The 21,562-nt window shown below is 42.1% G+C and overlaps 2 protein-coding genes across 6 annotated transcripts in view; both read right to left on the bottom strand.

Annotated features, from left to right (window-relative positions):
* Positions 1-8,016: 8,016 nt before the first annotated feature.
* mylz3 (myosin, light polypeptide 3, skeletal muscle) lies at positions 8,017-14,593 on the bottom strand. Its single transcript, XM_061889561.1, has 6 exons — positions 14,462-14,593; positions 14,170-14,197; positions 11,956-12,099; positions 8,700-8,870; positions 8,546-8,623; positions 8,017-8,469 (listed from the first exon to the last, which is right to left on the bottom strand). Exons 1-6 carry the CDS (start codon positions 14,462-14,464, stop codon positions 8,441-8,443), a joined length of 453 nt encoding a protein of 150 aa, XP_061745545.1. The 5' UTR covers positions 14,465-14,593; the 3' UTR covers positions 8,017-8,440.
* A 2,988-nt stretch (positions 14,594-17,581) lies between these two features.
* Positions 17,582-21,562, bottom strand: part of lancl1 (LanC antibiotic synthetase component C-like 1 (bacterial)) — a 62,242-nt gene continuing 58,261 nt past the window's right edge. For all 5 annotated transcript variants that reach the window (XM_061889557.1, XM_061889558.1, XM_061889555.1 and 2 more), the window contains one exon: positions 17,582-17,909. In XM_061889557.1, coding sequence (XP_061745541.1) covers positions 17,833-17,909 — 77 coding nt within the window. In that variant the 3' untranslated portion in view covers positions 17,582-17,832. The remainder of the gene's footprint in view (positions 17,910-21,562) is intronic.

Here is a 21,562-nt window from a genome sequence, read left to right as displayed (position 1 = left end):
TCTAACAAAACAAATTATGCTCTCGCTCAACTCTGCAATCCAGTGGCGGTTAGTCATATTACATCAATTGCTCTCCCGCCAAGCCATGTAGTTTATCACTTTACAGCGTTGACAGACGCTGTAAAATTATCTATTTTCACCCGTTTTACGATGTACAACCGATTAAAAAAGACATATAAAGTAGACTCTAGCCCCTTTAATACATTTTGTTGAAAAACATGTTATATATATATATATATATATATATGTATATATATATATACAGACACACACAGTATATATACAGTATATGTATACTGTATATACATAAATATATATATTTGTGCAATCTACCAATAAAGGTATCATTTAATCAATCAAAAAATGTGTGTGTATGGCCATATGTGTGTGTGTGTGTGTATATATATATATATATATATATATATATATATATATATACATACATACACCCACACATATATACACACATATATGTAAATATATAATATATATACTGTATATGTATATATATACACATACAGTATATACACACACATATACATACACACATACATACATATATATATATACCTATGTGTGCATATATGTGGATATACTGTATATATATGGATATATATGTGGATATATACATACACATTCATACATACACTCACACACACATATATATATATATACACATATATATGTATGTGTATATATAAATATATATATATGTATGTATATATATATATATATATATATATATATGTATATATATATATATATATATATATATAGAATAGAGTTTTATTGTCATTATTGCAATGAACAGGTTCAAAGAACAACGAAATTGGAGCAGCTCCTCCTAAGGTGCATATACAATATGGTAGTATAAATAGTAAAAAAAAAAGATAGAGATGACAGATGTATCTATGTATATGTATATATATCCACACAGATGCATATCTGCATGCATATGAATATATATACACACATACATATAACATTATTGCACATTGTAGTCCGAAAAAATTGAAAAAAATGTAAACATTACACATGAGGACATGATGGACATATTGTGCTCACTCAGTGCCTGTTTAATGCTACTATGGTTCTTGGGTAAAAGTTGTTTTTTAGTCTATTGGTGCTCGCTTTTAGCACCCTGTAGCATCTGCCTGAGGGTAGCAGTTCCAGGTGGCTGTGCCCGGGGTGGAATGGGTCTTTCAGGATGCTCAGTGCTTTCCTGAGACAGCAGGAGCTGTACAGGTCAGCCAGGGGTGGAGGGGGCCAAGATTAACTTCTGGGCAGTCTTTATGACTCTCTGGAGCGCAGTTCTCTCTGCGGCCGTGCAGCTGCTGAACCACACGCAGATGCAGTAGGTCAGGATGCTCTCAATGGAGCACCGGTAGAAGGACACCAGCAGTTCCTGTGAGAGATGGTTGTTCCTGAGTATTCTCAGGAAGTGCAGTCTCTGGTGTGCCTTCTTGATGGTAGCCGTGGTGTTGGTGCTCCAGGATAGGTCGTCGGCCAGGTGGACTCCCAGGAAGCGGAAGTCGGAGAGCCTCTCCACACAGTCACTACTGATGATCGGGGGCAGGATGTCCGTTTTTTTCCTCCTGAAGTCTATGACCAGCTCCTTGGTCTTGGAGGTGTTCAGGGCCAGGTTGTTGACTTTGCACCAATCTGACAGCTTCTCCACCTCGTCCCGATATGCAGCCTCGTCTCCCTCCGAGATGAGCCCCACTACGGTGGTGTCATCCGCAAATTTGATGATGGAGTTGCTGGAGTGGGCAGGTGTGCAGTCGTATGTGTAGATGGAGTAGAGAAGGGGGCTCAGCACGCAGCCTTGTGGAGAGCCGGTACTGAGGTGCAGGCTTGATGACATGTGGCGACCCAACTGCACCCTCTGGGGGCGGTTGGATAAGAAGTCCTTAATCCACATGCAGATGGAGTTCGAGAGACCCAGGTCTGACAGTTTGGACACCAGTCTATCAGGTATAATGGTGTTAAATGCCAAACTATAATCCACAAAAAGCAGCCGCACGTAGCTCCAACTCGTCTCCAGGTGACCCAGGGAGGAGTGTAGGGCTGTGGCGATGGCGTCCTCTGTGGACCTGTTGGCTCTGTAGGCAAACTGGTGTGGGTCGAGCTCGGGAGGGAGGACTGAGGTGATATGGGTCCGTACCAGCTTCTCGAAGCACTTCATAGCTATAGGTGTAAGTGCCACTGGACGGTAGTCATTCAGGCAGCTGACAGAGTTCTTCTTCGGCACCGGGATTATTGTGGAGGTCTTCAGGCATGATGGGATGACGGCCTGGGAGAGGGACTGGGTGAAGATCTTCGTAAATACTCCGGCCAGCTGGTCTGCACAGTCTCTTAGTATCTGTCCCGGGACTCCATCAGGGCCCGTAGCCTTCCTCGAGTTCACTGCCTTCAGCGTGCGTCTCACCTCATGCTCCTCCAGTATAAGGGTGCAGCTGCTGTGGGTGTTGGGTGGGAGTGTTGTGACGGCTGCAGGTGTTTTTCTCTCGAATCGGGCGAAGAAGCTGTTTGACTCCCCCGCTCGAGAGGCGTCGCCGTCAGCCGAAGGGTTACTGGGTCTGAAGTTGGCCATGTCTTTTATTCATTTCCATACCTCCTTGGTGTTGCTGTTCTGCAGGTGGGCTTCCATTTTCCTCCTGTGTTCGGCTTTTGCCTCTCTGACGCCTCTCTTCAGATTGGCTCTGGCAGCACTGTAGAGTGCCTGGTCCTGCGCTTTGAAGGCACTGTCTCTCTCTTTATATATACACACACACATATACATACACACATACATACATATATATACATATGTGTGCATATATGTGGATATATACTGTATATATATATATATATATATTATATATGTGGATATATATATACATATACATATATGTATAATATATATATACATATTTGTTTTAAATAAAAAAACAATTACTTATAGCAGTTACAAGATAACATGAGAAATCATTTATTTAAATCCAAATGATTAAATTTAAATGATTGTAATTTAAACAATATTACTCTATAATGTTGGGAACATATTGACTATATATTTTTACTTTCGTCGATTTTCATTGCAAACATCCCATTATGCTTTGACAGTAACGCCACTCGAATTTTCCCTTTCTTTTGAGCACAAGAACATTTTAACATTACAGAAAACACACACAAACAAAAACAACACGTATGCATGTAAATAAAAATCACGAATGAAACAAACGAAAAAAAAAAAAAATCCTGCGATGAGGTGGCAACTTGTCCAGGGTGGACAGCGCCTTCCGCCCAATTGTAGCTGAGATAGGCACCAGCGCCCCCCGCGACCCCAAAGGGAATAAGCGGTAGGAAATGGATGGACGAATGAAAATCACCAACGCTGCAACTACAGGTGCTGGTCATATTAGAATATCATGAAAAAGTTGATTTATTTCATTAATTCCATTTAGAAAGTCAAACTTGTAGAATGTATACATTCATTCCAGACTGATACATTTCAAGTGTTTTTTGCCAAAAAGGAGATGATTATAGCTGACAACCAATGAAAACCCTAAATTCAACATCTCAGAAAATTAGAATATGGTGAAAAGGTCAGATATTGAAGACACCTGGTGCCACACTCTAATTAGCTAACTCAAAACACCTGGAAAAGCCTTTAAATTGTCTCTCGTTTTGATTCTGTATGACACACAATCATGAGGAAGACTGCTGACTTGACAACTGTCCAAAAGATGACCATTGATACTTTAAAGAAGGAGGGCAAGACACAAAAGGTCATTGCCAAAGAGGTTGGATGTTCCCAGAGCTCTGTGTCCAAGCACATTATTAGAGAGGCGAAGGGAAGACAAAGATGTAGTAGAAAAAAGTGTACAAGCAAGAGGGATAACCGCGCCCTGGAGAGGATTGTCAAACAAAACCGATTAAAAAATGTGGGGGAGATCCACAAAGAGTGGACTGCAGCAGGAGTCAGTGCTTCAAGAACCACCACGCACCGACGTATGCAAGATATGGGCTTCAGCTGTCGCATTCCTTGTGTAAAGCCACTCTTGAATAAGAGACAACGTCAAAAGCGTCTGGCCCGGGCTCAAGACAAAAAGGACTGGACTGCTGCTGAGTGGTCCAAAGTTATGTTTTCAGATTAAACTAAATTTTGTATCTCCTTTGGAAATCAAGGTCCCAGAGTCTGGAGGAAGACAGGAGAGGCACAGAATCCACGTTGCCTGAAGTCCAGTGTCAAAATTCCACAATCGATAATGGTTTGGGGTGCCATGTCATCTGCTGGTGTTGGTCCACTGTTTCCTGAGGTCTAGGGTCAATGCCGCAGTCTACCAGGAAGTTTTAGAACACTTTATGCCGCCTGCCGCGGACCAATTTTATGGAGGTGAAGATTTCATTTTCTAACATGACTTGGCACCTGCACACAGTGCCAAATCTACCAGTACCTGGTTTAAGGACCATGGTATCCCTGTTCTCGATTGGCCTGCAAACTCACCTGACCTTAACCCCATAGGTATTGTGAAGCGGAAGATGCGAGATGCCAGACCCAACAATGCTGAAGAGCTGAAGGCCACTATTAAAGCAACCTGGGCTCTCATAACACCTGAGGAGTGCAACAGACTGGTGGACTCCATACCACGCCGTATTGCTGCAGCAATTCAGGCAAAAGGAGCTGCAACTAAGTATTGATTGCCGTAAATGCTGAAACGTTCCATGTTCATACTTTTCAGTTGGCCCACATTTCTAAAAAATATTTTTTGGTACTAGTCGTAACTAATATTCTAATTTTCTGAGATACTGAATTTGGGATTTTCATTAAAATCATCAAAATTCAAAGAAATATCCATCCATCCATCCATTTTCTACCGCTTATTCCCTTTTGGGGTCGCGGGGGGCGCTGGCGCCTAACTCAGCTACAATCGGGTGGAAGGCGGGGTACACCCTGGACAAGTCGCCACCTCATCGCAGGGCCAACACAGATAGACAGACAACATTCACACACACATTCACACACTAGGGCCAATTTAGTGTTGCCAATCAACCTATCCCTAGGTGCATGTCTTTGGAAGTGGGAGGAAGCCGGAGCACCCGGAGGGAACCCACGCATTCACGGGGAGAACATGCAAACTCCACACAGAAAGATCCCGAGCCTGGATTTGAACCCAGGACTGCAGGACCTTCGTATGGTGAGGCAGACGCACTAACCCCTCTGCCACCGTGAAGCCCATTCAAAGAAATAAACATTTCAAATATATCACTATGTGTGTAATGAATTGATATAATATGTAAGTTTCACGTTCTGAATATAATTACTGAAATAAATCAACTTTTTCATGATATTCTAATAATAGGAACAGCACCTGTACATGAGCGCCAAGAAACGACTCGCAAACAACTATTCGCTGAGTTAAGAGAGCCGTTTAAAAGACTCGGTTCGTTCAACTCTTCTCATGTTTAGGAATGGCTCGCAGAGAACTGGAAGCTTTTATCATCGTAATATTTAATAAATACACATTTCAGACTTACCTACTCCACCCAGCAGTTTTTTTTAAGAACTCACCTTTAAACGTCCTTTACAACTTTTAGACATGCATTCATTTGCAGTTTTGTTTGTTGCGTAACTTCCTGTTTACATTTGCCAGGGTAAACAAGAGCAGTCAATAAATGTGTCAGTTTGGAATTTAAAACGTCAACAGTGCTATTTCCTGTTCACACACACACACACGCACGCACGCACGCACGCACGCACGCACACACACACACACACACACACACACACACACACACACACACACACACACACACACACACACCAGTATATACAAATAGCTTTTACAAAACCAGTGAAGTTGGCACGTTGTATAAACGAATAAAAGTGAATAAAAACACAAGACAAATATTTGCTAATCCTTTTCAACCTATATTCAATTGAATAGACTGCAAAGACAAGATACTTAACGTTCAAACTGGAACACTTTTGTTATTTATTGCGAATATTAGCTCATTTGGAATTTGATGCATGCAACATGTTTCAAAAAAAAAGCTGGCACAGGTGGCAAATAAGACTGAGAAAGTTGAGGAATGCTCATCAAACACTTATTTGAAAAAATCCCACAGGTGAACAGGCTGATTGGGAACAGGTGGGTGCCATGGTTGGGTATAAAAGCAGCTTCCATGAAATGCTCAGTCATTCACAAACAAGGATGGGGCGAGGGTCACCACTTTGTGAACAAATGCGTGAGCAAATTGTCTCACGGTTTAAGAAAATTTCTCAACAAGCTATTGCAAGGAATTTAGGGATTTCACCATCTACAGTCCATAATCTCATCAAAAAGTTCAGAGAATCTGGAGAAATCGCTGCACGTAAGTAACAAGGCTGAAAACCAACATTGAATGCCCGTGACCTTCGATGCCTCAGGCGGTACTGCATTAAAACCCCGACATCCGTGTGTAAAGGATATCACCACATGAGCTGAGGAACACTTCAGAAAACGACTGTCTTTAACTACAGTTGGTCACTACATAAGTAAGTGCAAGTTAAAGCTCTACTATGCAAAGCGAAAGCCATTTATCAACAACACCCAGAAACGCCGCCATTTCGCTGGGCCCGAGCTCATCTAAGATGAACTGATGCAAAGTGGAAAAGTGTTCGGTTGTCTGATGAGTCCGCATTTCAAATTGTTTTTGGAAACTGTAGACGTTGTGTCCTCTGGACCAAAGAGGAAAATAACTATCCGGATTGTTAAAAGCACAACGTTCAAAAGCCAGCTTCTGTGATGGTATGGCGGTGTATTAGTGCCCAAGGCATGGGCGAATTACATTAATGCTGAAAGGTACATTCAGGTTTTGGAGCAACACGTGTTGCCATCCATGCGACGTTATCATGGACGCCCCTGCTTATTTCAGCAAGACAATGCCAAGCCACGTGTTACAACAGCGTGGCTTCATAGTAAAAGAGTGTGGGTACTTTCCTGGCCCGCCTGCAGTCCAGACATGTCTCCTATTGAGAATGTGTGGCACAATATGAAGCTTAAAGTACGACAATAGAGACCCCGGACTGTTGAACAACTTAAGCTGTACATCAAGCAAGAATGGGAAAGAATTCCGCCTGAAAAGCTTAAAAAATTGGTCTCCTCAGTTCCTAAACGTTTACTGAGTGTTGTTAAAAGGAAAGGCCATGTAACACAGTGGTAAAAATGCACCCTGTGCCAACTTTTTTGCAACATGTTGGTGCCATTTCATTCTGAGTTAATGAACATTTGCAAAAAAAACCAAGTTTGTCAGTTCGAACACTAAATACCGTATTTCCTTGAATTGCCGCAGGGCATATAGTATGCGCCTGCCTTGAACTCGCTTCCCAAAATAATTAGCTCATGCTTAGAATTACCGCCTGGTCAAACTCGTGACACTTCCCCTGTCATCATTTTCAAAATGAAGGAGGCTGATTTCAATACCGGTAATTTGAAATCGCATAAAGGGAAGAAGATTAAGAGCTATACAGTGGGATTTAAGGTCCAAGCTTACATCACACTCAAATTTTTACTGCATGCCTTTGGTAAGTGCCGGAGTGAAGTGAATTATATTTATATAGCGCTTTTGTCTAGTGACTTAAAGCATTTACATAGTGAAACCCAATATTTAAGTTACATTTTTAAACCAGTGTGGGTGGCACTGGGAGCAGGTGGGTAAAGTGTCTTGCTCAAGGACAAAACGGAAGTGACTAGGATGGCGGAAGCGGGAATCGAACCTGCAACCCTCAGGTTGCTGAGACGGCCGCTCTACCAACCGAGCTATACTGCCCCGTGAGAAGAGGTTTTAAATGAATGAGCGCCCCGGCGGCAATTCAAGGAAATACGGTATTTTGTCTTTGCAGTCTATTTAGTTGGATTTAAGTTCAAAAGGATTTGCAAATCATTATATTTTGTTTTTATTTACAAATTACACAACATGCCCACTTCGCTGCTTAGGGTTTTTTGTATTTGTCGCTGACAGTGTGAATGAAAGATCAAGAACCAACTGAGATGGGATGTCCTCTGGATTAGGTTTATTCTGAAAGGAACAGAGTGAAAATAAATTATAGTTTCCTGGGCAATGGGGAGACTTTTTGGCGGTCAGTCCGCTGCCGCTCTCCAGGACCTTTGGCGTTGCTGGGCCAGTGATGGCGCGACTGAATGAGGTGGCGGTGGGAAGGGAGGGATGGGCCCTCACTTGATGAGTGGTCACCCCTGCTCCCCCGTGTCCTCACCTCATGCGGCGAGTGGAGACACAGTGATGGGTTCTACAACGGAGAGGGCCAGTCCCGATAAGAGGACGGTTGAAACGGAGAGGTAAACAAAATAAACAAAACGTTGGATTCGCTTCAACATCCCGTGTACAAAGTCCTTGTCTTTTCTTCTTGGTCTTCGAATGTCCGATGTCCTGAACACGCTCTCCTTCTGCGGGCCGCTTAAACGGACATGATGTGCTTGACGAACGCTGCAAACAAACCGGGGAGGCGAACATCACCGCTATTTATTGGCTCGATAACGAGAAGGGATGCCGGGAAACGTACCTTCGTAGTGCACACTGCCGTTCTCGTCCTCCTGGCCGGCCATGAGGGCTTCGATCTCGGGCTCGGTCATCTTCTCTCCTGTGGACCGGGAAACCGCCCCAGGTCACACAACACGACGCTTGACATCTGCGTGCTCATTGGAGGAGAGACTCACCCAGGGTGGACAGCACGATGCGCAGCTCAGCGCCCATGACGGTGCCGTTGCCCTCCTTGTCAAAGACGCGCAGACCCTCAACGTAGTCGTCATACGTACCCTTGGGCAGAGCGTCCACCTGCTTCAGCATGGGCAGGAAGGTGTCGAAATTGATCCTCTTGTTGGCCATGTCTGTGGATGACGTCACAGGAAGAAAACGGAGGGGCATGAGTACAGTACCACAGTGGTTCTCGACTTTTTTTCAGTGATGTGGACATTTTTTTAATTCAAGTACCGTATTTTTCGGACTATAAATCGCAGTTCTTTTCATTGTTTGGCCGGGGGTGTGACTTATACTCGGGAGCGACTTGTGTGTGAAATTATTAACACATTACCGTAAAATATCAATATTATTTAGCTCATTCACATAAGAGACTAGACGTATAAGATTTCATCGGATTTAGCAATTAGGAGTGACAGATTGTTTGGTAAACGTATAGCAGGTTCTATATGTTATAGTTATTTGAATGACTCTTACCATAACATGTTATGTTAACATATCAGGCACCTTCTCAGTTGGTTATTTATGAGTCATATAACGTAGTGGTCCCCAAACTTTTTGTATCCGCGGACCGGTCAACGCTTAATAATTTGTCCCGTGGCCCGGGGGTTCTTTTTTTTATTTTTTATTTGCCATGAATTGATTAACGTGGACCCCGACTTAAACAAGTTGAAAAACTTATTCGGGTGTTCCCATTTAGTGGTCAATTGTACGGAATATGTACTGAACTGTGCAATCTACTAATAAAAGTATCAATCAATGAAAAATTGACGTCTTTGTCATGAAAAAGGGAGGTTTTTGTGGTTGGTGCACTAATTGTACGTGTATATTGTGTTTTTATGTTGATTTAATTTAAAAAAATAAATAAAAAAATCTTCTGCGGCCCGGTGGTTGGGGACCACTGATAGAACGTACACTTATTCAGCCTGTTGTTCACTATTCTTTATTTATTTTAAATTGCTTTTCAAATGTCTATTCTTGGTGTTGGGTTTTATCACATATATTTCCCCCAAAAATACTCCAGTGCGACTTATACATATGGGGGGGGGGGGGTGTTGCCCACTTCTGAGGTCCTCTCCAAGGTTTCTCATAGTCAGCATTGTCACTGGCCTCCCACTGGATGTGAGTTTTCCTTGCCCTTTTGTGGGTTCTTCCGAGGATGTCGTAGATGTGATTTAGGGCTATATAAACAAACACTGATTGATTGATTGATTGATATGTTTTTTTCCTTCTTTATTATGCATTTTCGGCAGGTGCGACTTATACTACGAAAAAATACAGTATCCCCTAATAAGACCAAAGCATTTTTGGTTGAAAAAAAGAGATAAAGAAGTAAAATACAGCACTATTTCATTAGTTTCTGATTTATTAAATTGTATAACAGTGCAAAATATTGCTCATTTGTGGTGGTCTTTCTTGAACTATTTGGAAAAAAAAAGATACAAAAATAACTAAAAACTTGTTGAAAAATAAACAAGTGATTCAATTATAAATAAAGATTTCTACACATAGAAGTAATCATTAACTTAAAGAGCCCTCTTTGGGGATTGTAATAGAGATCCATCTGGATTCAGGAACTTTTTTAAACATTTCTTCACAAAAAAAAAAAGGAAATCTTTAACATCAGAATTTATGGAACATGTCCACAAAAAATCTAGCTGTCAACACTGAATATTGCATTATTGCATTTCTTTTCACAGTTTATTTTGTTGAAGTATTATTCAATAAAAATATTTATAAAGGATTTTTGAATTGTTGCTATTTTTCGAATATTTTTGAAAAAATCTCACGTACCCCTTGGCATACCTTCAAGTACCCCCAGGGGTACGCGTACCCCCATTTGAGAACCACTGGTCTAGTTCATGTAAGCTTTTCTCAATGGATGTGTGAATGTGTGTGGGAGTGGGGCTGGGGGGGATTGTTTTGTTTTTGTTTGGTTTTATTTGCTTTTTCTTGTACGGAGCCCCTAAAGCAGGGGTAGGGAACCTATGGCTCTAGAGCCAGATGTGGCTCTTTTGATGACTGCATCTGGCTCTCGGATAAATCTGAGCTGACATTCCTTAACACAATAAGTAATGAATAATTCCACTTGTAATCACAGTGTTAAAAATAACGTTCAAAATATAAAACATTCTCATGTTTTTTTATGTTCAAGAAGTTGCGTTAATGTTCCATCCATCCATTTCTACCGCTTATTCCCTTTCGCCTTCCGCCCGATTGTAGCTGAGATAGGCGCCAGCGCCCCCTGCGTTAATGGTAAGTTAGTAATTTATTTATTATTGGTTAGAGTGGGGCTTGCCCTCCTGGGGATTCTTCAGACCACCAAGCACCGACATGAGAGCCCTTTTCAGGGTTCCATTATTGTTTTATTTTTCAATAAGTCCTTCAGTTGCTTTCCAGCAATTTTATTTTTCTCTCTCGCTCGCGCTCTAGCTCCAGCCTCCACCCCGTCTCTCCTCCTGGCTGCTGCTTATAACAGAGCGACAGGTGATTAGATAACAAGGCCCGGGTGGGCCGTCTACGCACCTGTCGCTGATTTTGAGACCGGTCCTGGGACACCCAAGTTTGCTGCAGGCCCACAGGCCACACCCCCACCACAGTTAGCTTCAGAATAACAATGTTATTACAAAGAATAAGAGACCTATTATACTCTAGAAATGTTGGTCTTACTTAAAAATGCACGCGTTTAGTTGTGTTCAGTGTTATAAAAATATTATATGGCTCTTACGAAAATACATTTTTAAATAATTGACTTTCACGGCTCTCTCAGCCAAAAAGGTTCCCGACCCCTGCCCTAAAGGGACATGGAGGGGAAAAAAATTTTTTGCACAAAAGTTTTTTTCCCTATGTCAGTGAACCGGAAGTAAAACAGACACAGCGATGGAGGAGCCTACCCATCATCTGTGGGAGAAGTTTATTGATTTCTATTTTAGTATTGGCCTAACATATAAAGACATCCAATCCGTTCTTGCACGTAGACATGGCTTTGACATAAGTGAGAGACATCTGAAAAGAATACTCACAGTTTATGAACTTACATTCATATTTTGTCGAAGTATTATTTAATAAATATATATATAAAGGATTTTTGAATTGTTGCTATTTTTAGAATATTTTTTAAAATCTCACGAACCCCTTGGCATACCTTCAAGTACCCCCATTTGAGAACCAGTGCAGTAACACGTCGCCTGGTGAGCGCCGCGGTCCAGTTCTTACCTTCGGCTGATGGGTTGCCCAGGATCTTGACCACATCTTTGTTGGTGGGGTTCTGGCCCAGGGCGCGCATGATGTCGGCCACCTGGTTGTAGGCCACCTGGCTGTCACCGATCCTGTCGAAGAGACCGAAGGCCTCCTTGAAGTCTGAGGAAGAGAAGAACAGCCCAAATATAAATTTACATGACCTCACACTGCAAAAAGTCAGTGTTCAAAAACAAGAAAAAAAAATACAAAAATGAGGGATATGAGTTGATGACACACTTTGACACAGCTTTGCAACAGTTGATATTCTAGTTCCAAGCATGTTTTACTCAATATAGGCCATCAAATCTCAGCAACAAGCTGTAATATCTTACTGTGATCATTAAGGACCAAAACCCTTAAAACAAGTAAAAGACTGTAACATAAAATCTGCTTAGTGAGAAGAGTTATCTTATCAGACAGAAAATAAGCAAATATCACCCTTATTTAAGATAAGAAAAAAATAAATAAATGCAAAAACGAAGGGTATTTTATTTAAACTAAGCAGAATTATCTGCCAATAGAACAAGAAAATTCGTCTGGTCAAGACTTTCCAAAACAAGTCAAATTGGCTAACCTCAATGAACCAAAAATAGCTTAAAAGAAGTATATTCTCACTGATAACAAGTGCACTTTTCTTGTTAGAAAAAAAACCCAGACCCCTTTGCTCAATATTTTGAAAAATATTCTTAAATGAAGTAAACGCTAGTGCAATTATCTTGACATAATATGCGCTCGGCATTATGATTTTTTTTTCATGCTTGAAGTAAGATATTCTGACTTTAAAAAAGTAGTTTTATACTTGTGAGTGTTGATGACACAGCTTTGCATCAGTTGATATTCTAGTTCCAATCATGTTTTACTCAATATAGGTCATCAAATCTCAGCAACAAGCTGCAATATCTTACTGACATAATTTAGGACCAAAACCCTTAAAACAAGTAAAAGACTTTAACATAAAATCTGCTTAGTGAGAAGAATGATCTTATCAGACAGAAAATAAGCAAATATCACCCTTATTTAAGATAAGAAAAAAATTAATAAATGCAAAAACGAAGGGTATTTTATGTAAACTAAGCAAAACTATCTGCCAATAGAACAAGAAAATTCGGCTGGTCAAGACTTTCCAAAACAAGTAAAATTGGCTAACTTCAATGAACCAAAAATAGCTTAAAATAAGTATATTCTCACTAATAAGTGCACTTTTCTTGTTAAAAAAAGAGACCTTTTTGCTCAATATGTTGAAAAATATTCTTAAATGACGTATATGCTAGTGCAATTATCTTGACATAATATGCGCTCGGCGTCATGATTTTTTTTTTCATGCTTGAAGTAAGAAATTTTGACTTTAAAAAAGTAGTTTTGTACTTGTGAGTGTTGATGACACAGCTTTGCAACAGTTGATATTTTAGTTCCAAGCATGTTTTACTCAATATAAGTCATCAAATCTCAGCAACAAGCTGTAATATCTTACTGAGATCATTTAGGACCAAAACCCTTAAAACAAGTAAAAGACTTTAACATAAAATCTGCTTAGTGAGAAGAACTATCTTATCAGACAGAAAATAAGCAAATATCACCCTTATCTGAGATATTTCATCTTACTTAGATTTCACTTTTTGCAGTGCTCACTGATTGTTGCCACGTGCATTAAATAGTAAGACGGCAAAGGTGACCTATTTTTGTACATGCCACCGCTTTTATGTAGTCAACTTGCAAGGGTGGCAACAGCTGTAGTAGAAGCACCAAGCCCGGCCCGTCTCCCATTGCGCCCCCACGGGGGAGGGGGTGCAAGCTGATACCCCCCCGACACCCCATCGCCATATAGAGGCACGGCAACGCTCGTGTTAAACTTAAAAATGCTGACCGGGATGCTGGTAACTAATCTGAGGGCTAAACATGCCCATTTTGTTTCCAACACATGATATTAAATGTAACATGTGGCTGGTCGCAGTTTGGATTTTTGCCTGTAAGGCGACCTCCTTCCAAAAAGGTGCGGGTACTAAACCTTGACCCCCCCCAGGAGAGCAACAGGGCAAGGCAGCGGGGGGCTCAGAATAGACATAAGTCACATTCCCCCCAGACAACTGGGCACGTCGGGCAGAGGGCGACTGTCAGCGTGAGCTAAAGTGTCGGCGCCGCCGCCACAACTGAACAATAAACAGGACTTTGGGGATGGAATTCCTCACTTACCCTCAATCTGATCCGCCGTGAACTCGGTCTGCAAGACGAAAATGCACACAAAGTCACACAGAGAAAGACAGCATTGTGTGCGCTTTAGAAAGATGGAACAATAAGACCACAAAGTTGAAATGTATCGCTTTAAACTTGGGTGTTGATATTAGGGAAATCATAATCAGGTGTTACAATCAAAGCAGTCAACCTTTCTCCCAACATGGTATCCAAATCAAAAAACCCCAAAAGTAACTCCACTGGTACTGCCGCCCCCACCCTTAAAAGATCCACCACACAAGTGAGTACACACCATGTTGGAGGGTCGCAGCTGCAGGAGCGGAAAGGAAAGAAGAGGCCAAAGTCCCGAGACAGAGTGGTCCTGAGCGTGGGTCGGGGCGCCCTCTTAAATATTCTAGGCCCGTGATGTCACACATGCAAATGAGGCGGCTCCGATGACACACGGGGGGCATCTTTAACTTTCTTCGGGCTGTAGCTGCTTGCAGGCCTTTAGAAGGGAATAGGGCTATTTTTGGGATATAAGACATTGAGTTTCAAGATTTGAAACCATTTTTAAAAAATACATCAGAAGCTGCAAAAGTCTTTTCGTGTGTTTACTTTGCCTCGGTTTGCAGCGCGAGACTCTGATGGTGACAATAAATTAAACCTGGGCTGCTGAGTGACTACTTTTAGAGGGGCCCCAAAGCCCAGCCAGATCATTTACACCTTTTTGTTTACTTGGGGAGATGTCTCTTCTTGTTATGGTAAAATAACCCAAACAGCAGATTGCACCGAATAAGTCATTTTGTACTCAATTAGAAAGTATGTGAGCGATATGTCCAGCTTGATCATTTAATAAAATGAAACAATGGCGTTCAGCATTAGCAGCGCTCTCCATGGTACTGAGTCCACACGGCAGCATGAGATCGTCCCACCCATTCAGAACAGAGGGTGACACTCACTCTTTAAATCATACATACTTTTGTTAAATATTGACAGCGGACTCAGATTGGAGGAAAAACAGTCTGGTGTCAAAGGTCACAGACCGCCGAGTGGGACACCTAAGGATGCACGACAAGGAGCCTCGCTATGCGGTGTGCAACACAGGAGCCAAGGATAAGGGTGTTTGTAGGAAAAAGTGAACACGCCCCTGCACAGATGAGCTCTATTTTTAAATAATTCCTGTCTGAGGTGTTTGGTTTCTGAGAAGAAGAGGAGGGGGCTCCTCTTGCTCCTACGGCACGGCCCCTCCCTCCACCCCGAGTGCCACCGAGACCGCCTGAGGCTTAAAAAAAGAGCGGTGGCATTGTGTCGCCGCGCCACGTTTGGGGGGAGGAGTCTTAAGCGTGAGCCTTATTAGGGAAAGAGAGCAGTCGGGCCAAATGTCGCGCTGAGGAAGCGACACGCAAGACCTGACCCACTTGCTTACAGTCAAAGTGCTTCCATTCCGAGACTTCTTAGTGAGCGAAGAGACGTGTGCGGTCGTTCGAGTAAAAACATCTAACCATCTCATCTGAATTATGGCCATCAACATTAAAAGGCCTACTGAAACCCACTACTACCCACCACGCAGTCTGATAGTTTATATATCAATGATGAAATATTAACATTGCAACACATGCCAATACGGCCTTTTTAGTTTACTAAATTGCAATTTTAAATTTACCGCCAAGTGTCCTGTTGAAAACGTCGCGGTATGATGACGCGTGCGTTTGACGTCACCGGTTGTAGCGGACATTATTTTCCAGCCCGATCCAAGCTATAAGTAGTCTGCTTTAATCGCATAACTACACAGTATTCTGGACATCTGTGTTGCTGAATCTTATAATGGAGAAGTCAAAAGTAGAAAGATGGAGGTGGGAAGCTTTTAGCCTTTAGCCACAAAAACAAAGCCGGTGTTTCCTTGTTTAAAATTCCCGAAGATGAAGCTTTACTATGGAACAAGCGAACATGGATCCCGACGACATGTCAACTGGAAGTTTTCGGTGAGAAAATTGTGGTAATTACTCGCCTCTTACCGGAGACATCAGTGGAGCTTCCTTCCTGCTGCAGCTGCCATGACTTCCCTCACAGACTCTGGCGTCAACACACCAGTGGCCACACCCCTCCGACTTTCAGGTACTATTTAATCTCACTAAAACACTAGCAACACAATCGGCAGGTAAGGGATTTTACCACGTCAACCGGCATGTTTCGGTGAGAAAATTGTGGTAATTAGTCGCCTCTTACCGGAGACATCAGTGGAGCTTCCTTCCTGCTGCAGCTGCCGTGACTTGCTCAGAGACTCTGGCGTCAACACACCCGTGGCCACACCCCTCCGACTTTCAGGTACTATTTAATCTCACTAAAACACTAGCAACGCAATAGGCAGATAAGGGATTTTACCACACGTCAACCGGCAGGTTTCGGTGAGAAAATTGTGGTATTAAGTCAGCTCTTACCGTAGACATGAGCGGAGCTTGCGTCGTTCCTCGTGCACCTGTCGAAGAAGCAGCTGCGGACTCTCTTGCCTCCTCCGACCGGCCGCCCCCGAACGTGGGATGCTTCCACCGTGGAGGGGGGGGGGGGGGGGGGGAGATGAGCCCGGCCCGACCAGCTGCCTTCGCTTCGCCTCGTCGAGAAACGTGGCTTCCCTCAAAGACACTGGCGGTCACCACACCCCTCCGACTTTCAGGTACGACTATATAATCTCACTAAAACACTAGTAACAGAATAAGCAGATAAGGGATTTTCCAAAATTATCTTAGTAAATGGGTCTAATATCATCTGAATCGCTCCCACTGCTATCGCCTTTTTTTTTTTTAACTTTTTGTTTTTCTTTCTAGCCCTTCACTCTAAATTTCGTCATCCACGAATCTTTCATCCTCGCTCAAATTAATGGGGAAATTGTCGCTTTTTCGGTCCGAATAGCTCTAGCTGCTGCCGGCTATGATTGTAAACAATGTTCAGATGTGAGGAGCTCCACAACCCGTGACGTCACGCGCCCATCTTCTGCTACTTCCGGTACAGGCAAGGCTTTTTTGTTAGCAACCAAAAGTTGCAAACTTTATCGTGGATGTTTTCTACTAAATCCTTTCAACAAAAATAAGGCAATATCGCGAAATGATCAAGTATGACACATAGAATGGACCTGCTATCCCCGTTTAAATAAGACAATTTAATTTCAGTAGGCCATTAAATGGTAATAAAGTCAAATTATCACTTTGTGAAATGAATACATCTGTGATGAGGTGGCGACTTGTCCAGGGTGTATCCCGCCTTCCGCCCGAATGCAGCTGAGATAGGTTCCAGCGATCCCCCGTGACTCCGAACGGGACAAGCGGTAGAAAATGGATGGATGGAAATGAATACCTCGGAGTAGCGCGGGGGTGCTGACTATTGCTTCCACCCTGTGGTGTTTTTGTGCTGCAGCACAAGAATAACAACACAAAAGTTGTGAGAAAAATCAGATGATTTATTGCTCGGACAGTGCAAAGGGTACTATAGCGATATTGAACTGGGCATGATAAACATAAGACTTCAAGCTTCAAAAAAACTACAAAATCTTTAAATTTAGTTTTGATTTACTAGGAGCTGACATGTGTTCGTTACTGTTGAGAAATTCCCAGCAGAGCAAGAGCAGGAAAAATAACATCTTGTCGGGTCACAGCGGGACATCTACCTGCAGGCTTGTGGTCGAGGGCTTCACACCTCGAAGGCTGGAAAGCGTGCTTGTGTTGGCTGCAGAAGGTCGGCCAAAAAGTAGATAGTACCTGCCATGCCTATGGAAAGTGAGAGAAAAGTTTTAGATCATTTTCATCATATAAGGCAGTGGTTCTCAAATGGGGGTACGCAAAGGTATGCCAAGGGGTACGTGAGATTTCTTAAAAATATTCTAAAAATAACAACAATTCAAAAATCCTTTATAAAGAGAGGAAAAGTCTAGCAAAACTCCTAGCCATTATTGACAACACTTCCCACCCACTACACTTGGACCTTGCGGAGAGAATGAGCAAATTCAGTGGAAGGCTTAGATTTCCAAAATCCAACACGGAACGACACAGGAGGTCCTTCATACCGACAGTCATCAGACTGTATAATGCAGGGGTGCCCACACTTTTTCTGCAGGCGAGCTACTTTTCAATTGACCAACTCGAGGGGATCTACCTCATTTATATATAATATTTATATTAATTTATTTATGAAAGAGACATTTTTGTAAACAAGTTAAATATGTTTAATGATCATACAAGCATGTGTAACACATATAGATGTCTTTCTTTCACGAAGACAAGAATATACGTTGGTGTATTACCTGATTCTGATGACTTGCATTGATTGGAATCAGACAGTAATGATGATAACGCCCACATTTTCAAATGGAGGAGAAAAAAAGTTGTCCTTTCTGTACAATACCACATGAAAGTGGTTGGTTTTTGGCATCTAATTCATCCTTTACAAGAAAAACATTGGCGGCAAATTCCGTAGCTTGCTTGATTGACATTCACGGCACCCGAGTGTCTTGTGAGATGACGCTGGCTGGTGCCAGTTCATTATTATGAAAAAATGACAGAGAGGAAGGTGAGAAACACTTTTTATTTCAACAGACTTTCGTGCCGTCCCTTCCGTCAAAACTCTAAAGGCCGACTGCACATTTCCTATCTTCACAATAAAAGCCCTGCTTCATGCTGCCTGCGCTAACAAAATAAGAGTCTCGGAAAGCTGGCGTGCACAAGTGATGTGCACGCCAGCTTTCTGAGGGATCGCTTGTGCACGCCAGTTTTCCGAGACTCTGTATTCAGTTAGCGCAGGCAGCATGAAGCAGGGCTTTTATTGTGAAGATAGGAAATGTGCAGTCGGCCTTTAGAGTTTTGACGGAAGGTACGGCGCGAGAGTCTGTTGAAATAAAAAGTGTTTCTCGCCTTCCTCTCGGTCATATTTTAATAATAATGATCTTGCAGCAGCCAGCGTCATCTCACAAGACCCTCCGGTACCGTAAATGTCATTTAAGTGACGTCTTGGTGAAGATTGATGATCACTAATTTTTAGGTCTATTTTTTTTAAAAGCCTGGCTGGAGATCGACTGACACACCCCCCGCGGTCGACTGGTAGCTCGCGATCGACGTAATGGGCACCCCTGGTATAATGTATATGTTCCTTGACTGCACTTAAATATAGAATATATTTATACTATTCATATATTATATATATAATATATTTTATATATTATTTATTATTATCATTGTCTATTGTGAGCGAACTGTGGTGCTGAATTTCCCCCAGGGATCAATAAAGTACTTTCTATTCTATTCTAAATATATTTATTGAATAATACTTCGACAAAATATGAATGTAAGTTCATAAACTGTGAAAAGGAATGCAAAAATGCAATATTCAGTGTTGACAGCTAGATTTTTTGTGGACATGTTCCATAAATATTGATGTTAAATCCAGATGGATCTCTATTACAATCCTCAAAGAGGGCACTTTAAGTTGATGATTACTTCTATGTGTAGAAATCCATCCATCCATTTTTCTACCGCTTATTCCCTTTGGAAGCACGGGGGGCGCTGGTGCCTATCTCAGGTACAATCGGGTGGAAGGCGGGGTACACACTGGACAAGTCACCACCTCCTCGCAGATGTGTAGAAATCTTTATTTATAATTGAATTGTTTACTTTTCAACAAGTTTTTAGTTATTTTTATATCTTTTTTTCCAAATAGTTCAAGAAAGACCACTACAAATGAGCAATATTTTGCACTGTTATACAATTTAATAAATCAGAAACTGATGACATAGTGCTGTATTTTACTTTCTTTATCACTTTTTTTCAACCAAAAATGCTTTGCTCTGATTAGGGGGTACTTGAATAAAAAAATGTTCACAGGGGGTACATCACTGAAAAAAGGTTGAGAACCACTGTTATAGGGAAATACACACTTTCTGTATATTTTGAAAATGTCCCAATTTTCCCCTGGTTTTTGTATACCATCACAGTGATCGTATGTACAATGTTTGTTTGCGTGCGTATAAGAGCGTGTAACCAAAGATTCACACGCTGTGGTGACTCATTCTCTGGGATGTTTTTGACTGCAGATTAAGCCAAAAATAGGCCGAATAACGTTGCAAGTGACAGTACTTTGATAAAGTAGGTGAGAAATACTACTGAATTCAAGTAAGAACTTGCAGAAAAAGTGGCATCCACATGACTTTTCCCTCTCCGCTCATTGTTATATTTGCCAACAAATCTTCTTAAGGCTGTATTCGGACATGTGACTTTTGAACGGAAGTGAACCAAGTGGTGGGCCACCAAACCAACATGGCGACTGTGTCGCAAACATAGTGTGAACTATCGGAGTACGCAAGGGGGCTGTCACGCCAAATTTCTTCTCCCTACAAACCCCCTCCCCCATTTACTTTCGGGGTCATGATCAATACAGACGTTTTGTTAACGCTATATTATAAAAATATAACGATATATTATAAAAATACAGATGTTTTGTTAACGCTATATTATAAAAAAATTTAAAAAACAATTTACAAACACAAGCTATGGGATGACATAAGAGCAAACGTGACCCCTGAAGTAAATGCGTCATCCCATAGCTTGTGTTTGTAAATTGTTTTTAAATTTTTTTTATATTATAGCGTTAACAAAACGTCTGTATTTTTATAATATAGCGTTATATTTTTATAATATAGCGTTATATTTTTATAATATAGCGTCTGTATTAATCATGACCCCGGAAGTAAATGGGGGGGGGGTTGTAGGGGGGGGGAGAAATTTGGCGTGTCAGAGCCAATATTTCACCATTAAAAGTAAATACCGCAATTCCTTAAATAGCCGCCGGGCATGTAGTGTGCGCCTGCTTTGAATTACGGCTGGGTAAAACTTGCTCCCCAAATTAATAAGCGCATGCTTACTTTTACAGCCGGGTCAAATTTGTGACGTCATGAGTGACCCTTCCCCTGCCGCCATTTCAAAACGGCGGAGGAGCTTATTTTACTTTTACTTTGTGTAAACCAGGGGTCTTGTTCCACAGCCACACAGATCACACTAATGGTTGCGATACAAAACAACTTCAACACTCCCACCAACACGCGCCACACTCCGCTAACCCACATTAAACGATGACAAACACACTTCTGGAGAACATACGCCCTGCAAAACACCACAAACGCAACACAACACCCACCCACAATACAATGCATCCACGACTCCTGGCTACACCGTCCATACACCCGCTGGCACCACACCCCGCTCCCCTTCCACCCCGTGCGTTGGTTGAGCTGGGCAGGGTAGGGGGCGCGTGTATAATAGCCAAGCGTCACGGATACACGGCACTATGGGTAATCCCTATGCTGCGTTTAGAATGTGCCACAGAGCCAATGCTCTCCAGAAATGTGCTTGGTGAGGGTTCACTGAGTGCGGCG

This window comes from Nerophis ophidion, linkage group LG27 (genome assembly GCF_033978795.1).
Source record: "Nerophis ophidion isolate RoL-2023_Sa linkage group LG27, RoL_Noph_v1.0, whole genome shotgun sequence".
In the NCBI taxonomy this organism is placed as follows: Eukaryota; Metazoa; Chordata; class Actinopteri; order Syngnathiformes; family Syngnathidae; genus Nerophis; species Nerophis ophidion.
Note: the sequence above shows the minus strand (reverse complement) of the source record. Positions and strands in the feature narration are given on the sequence as shown.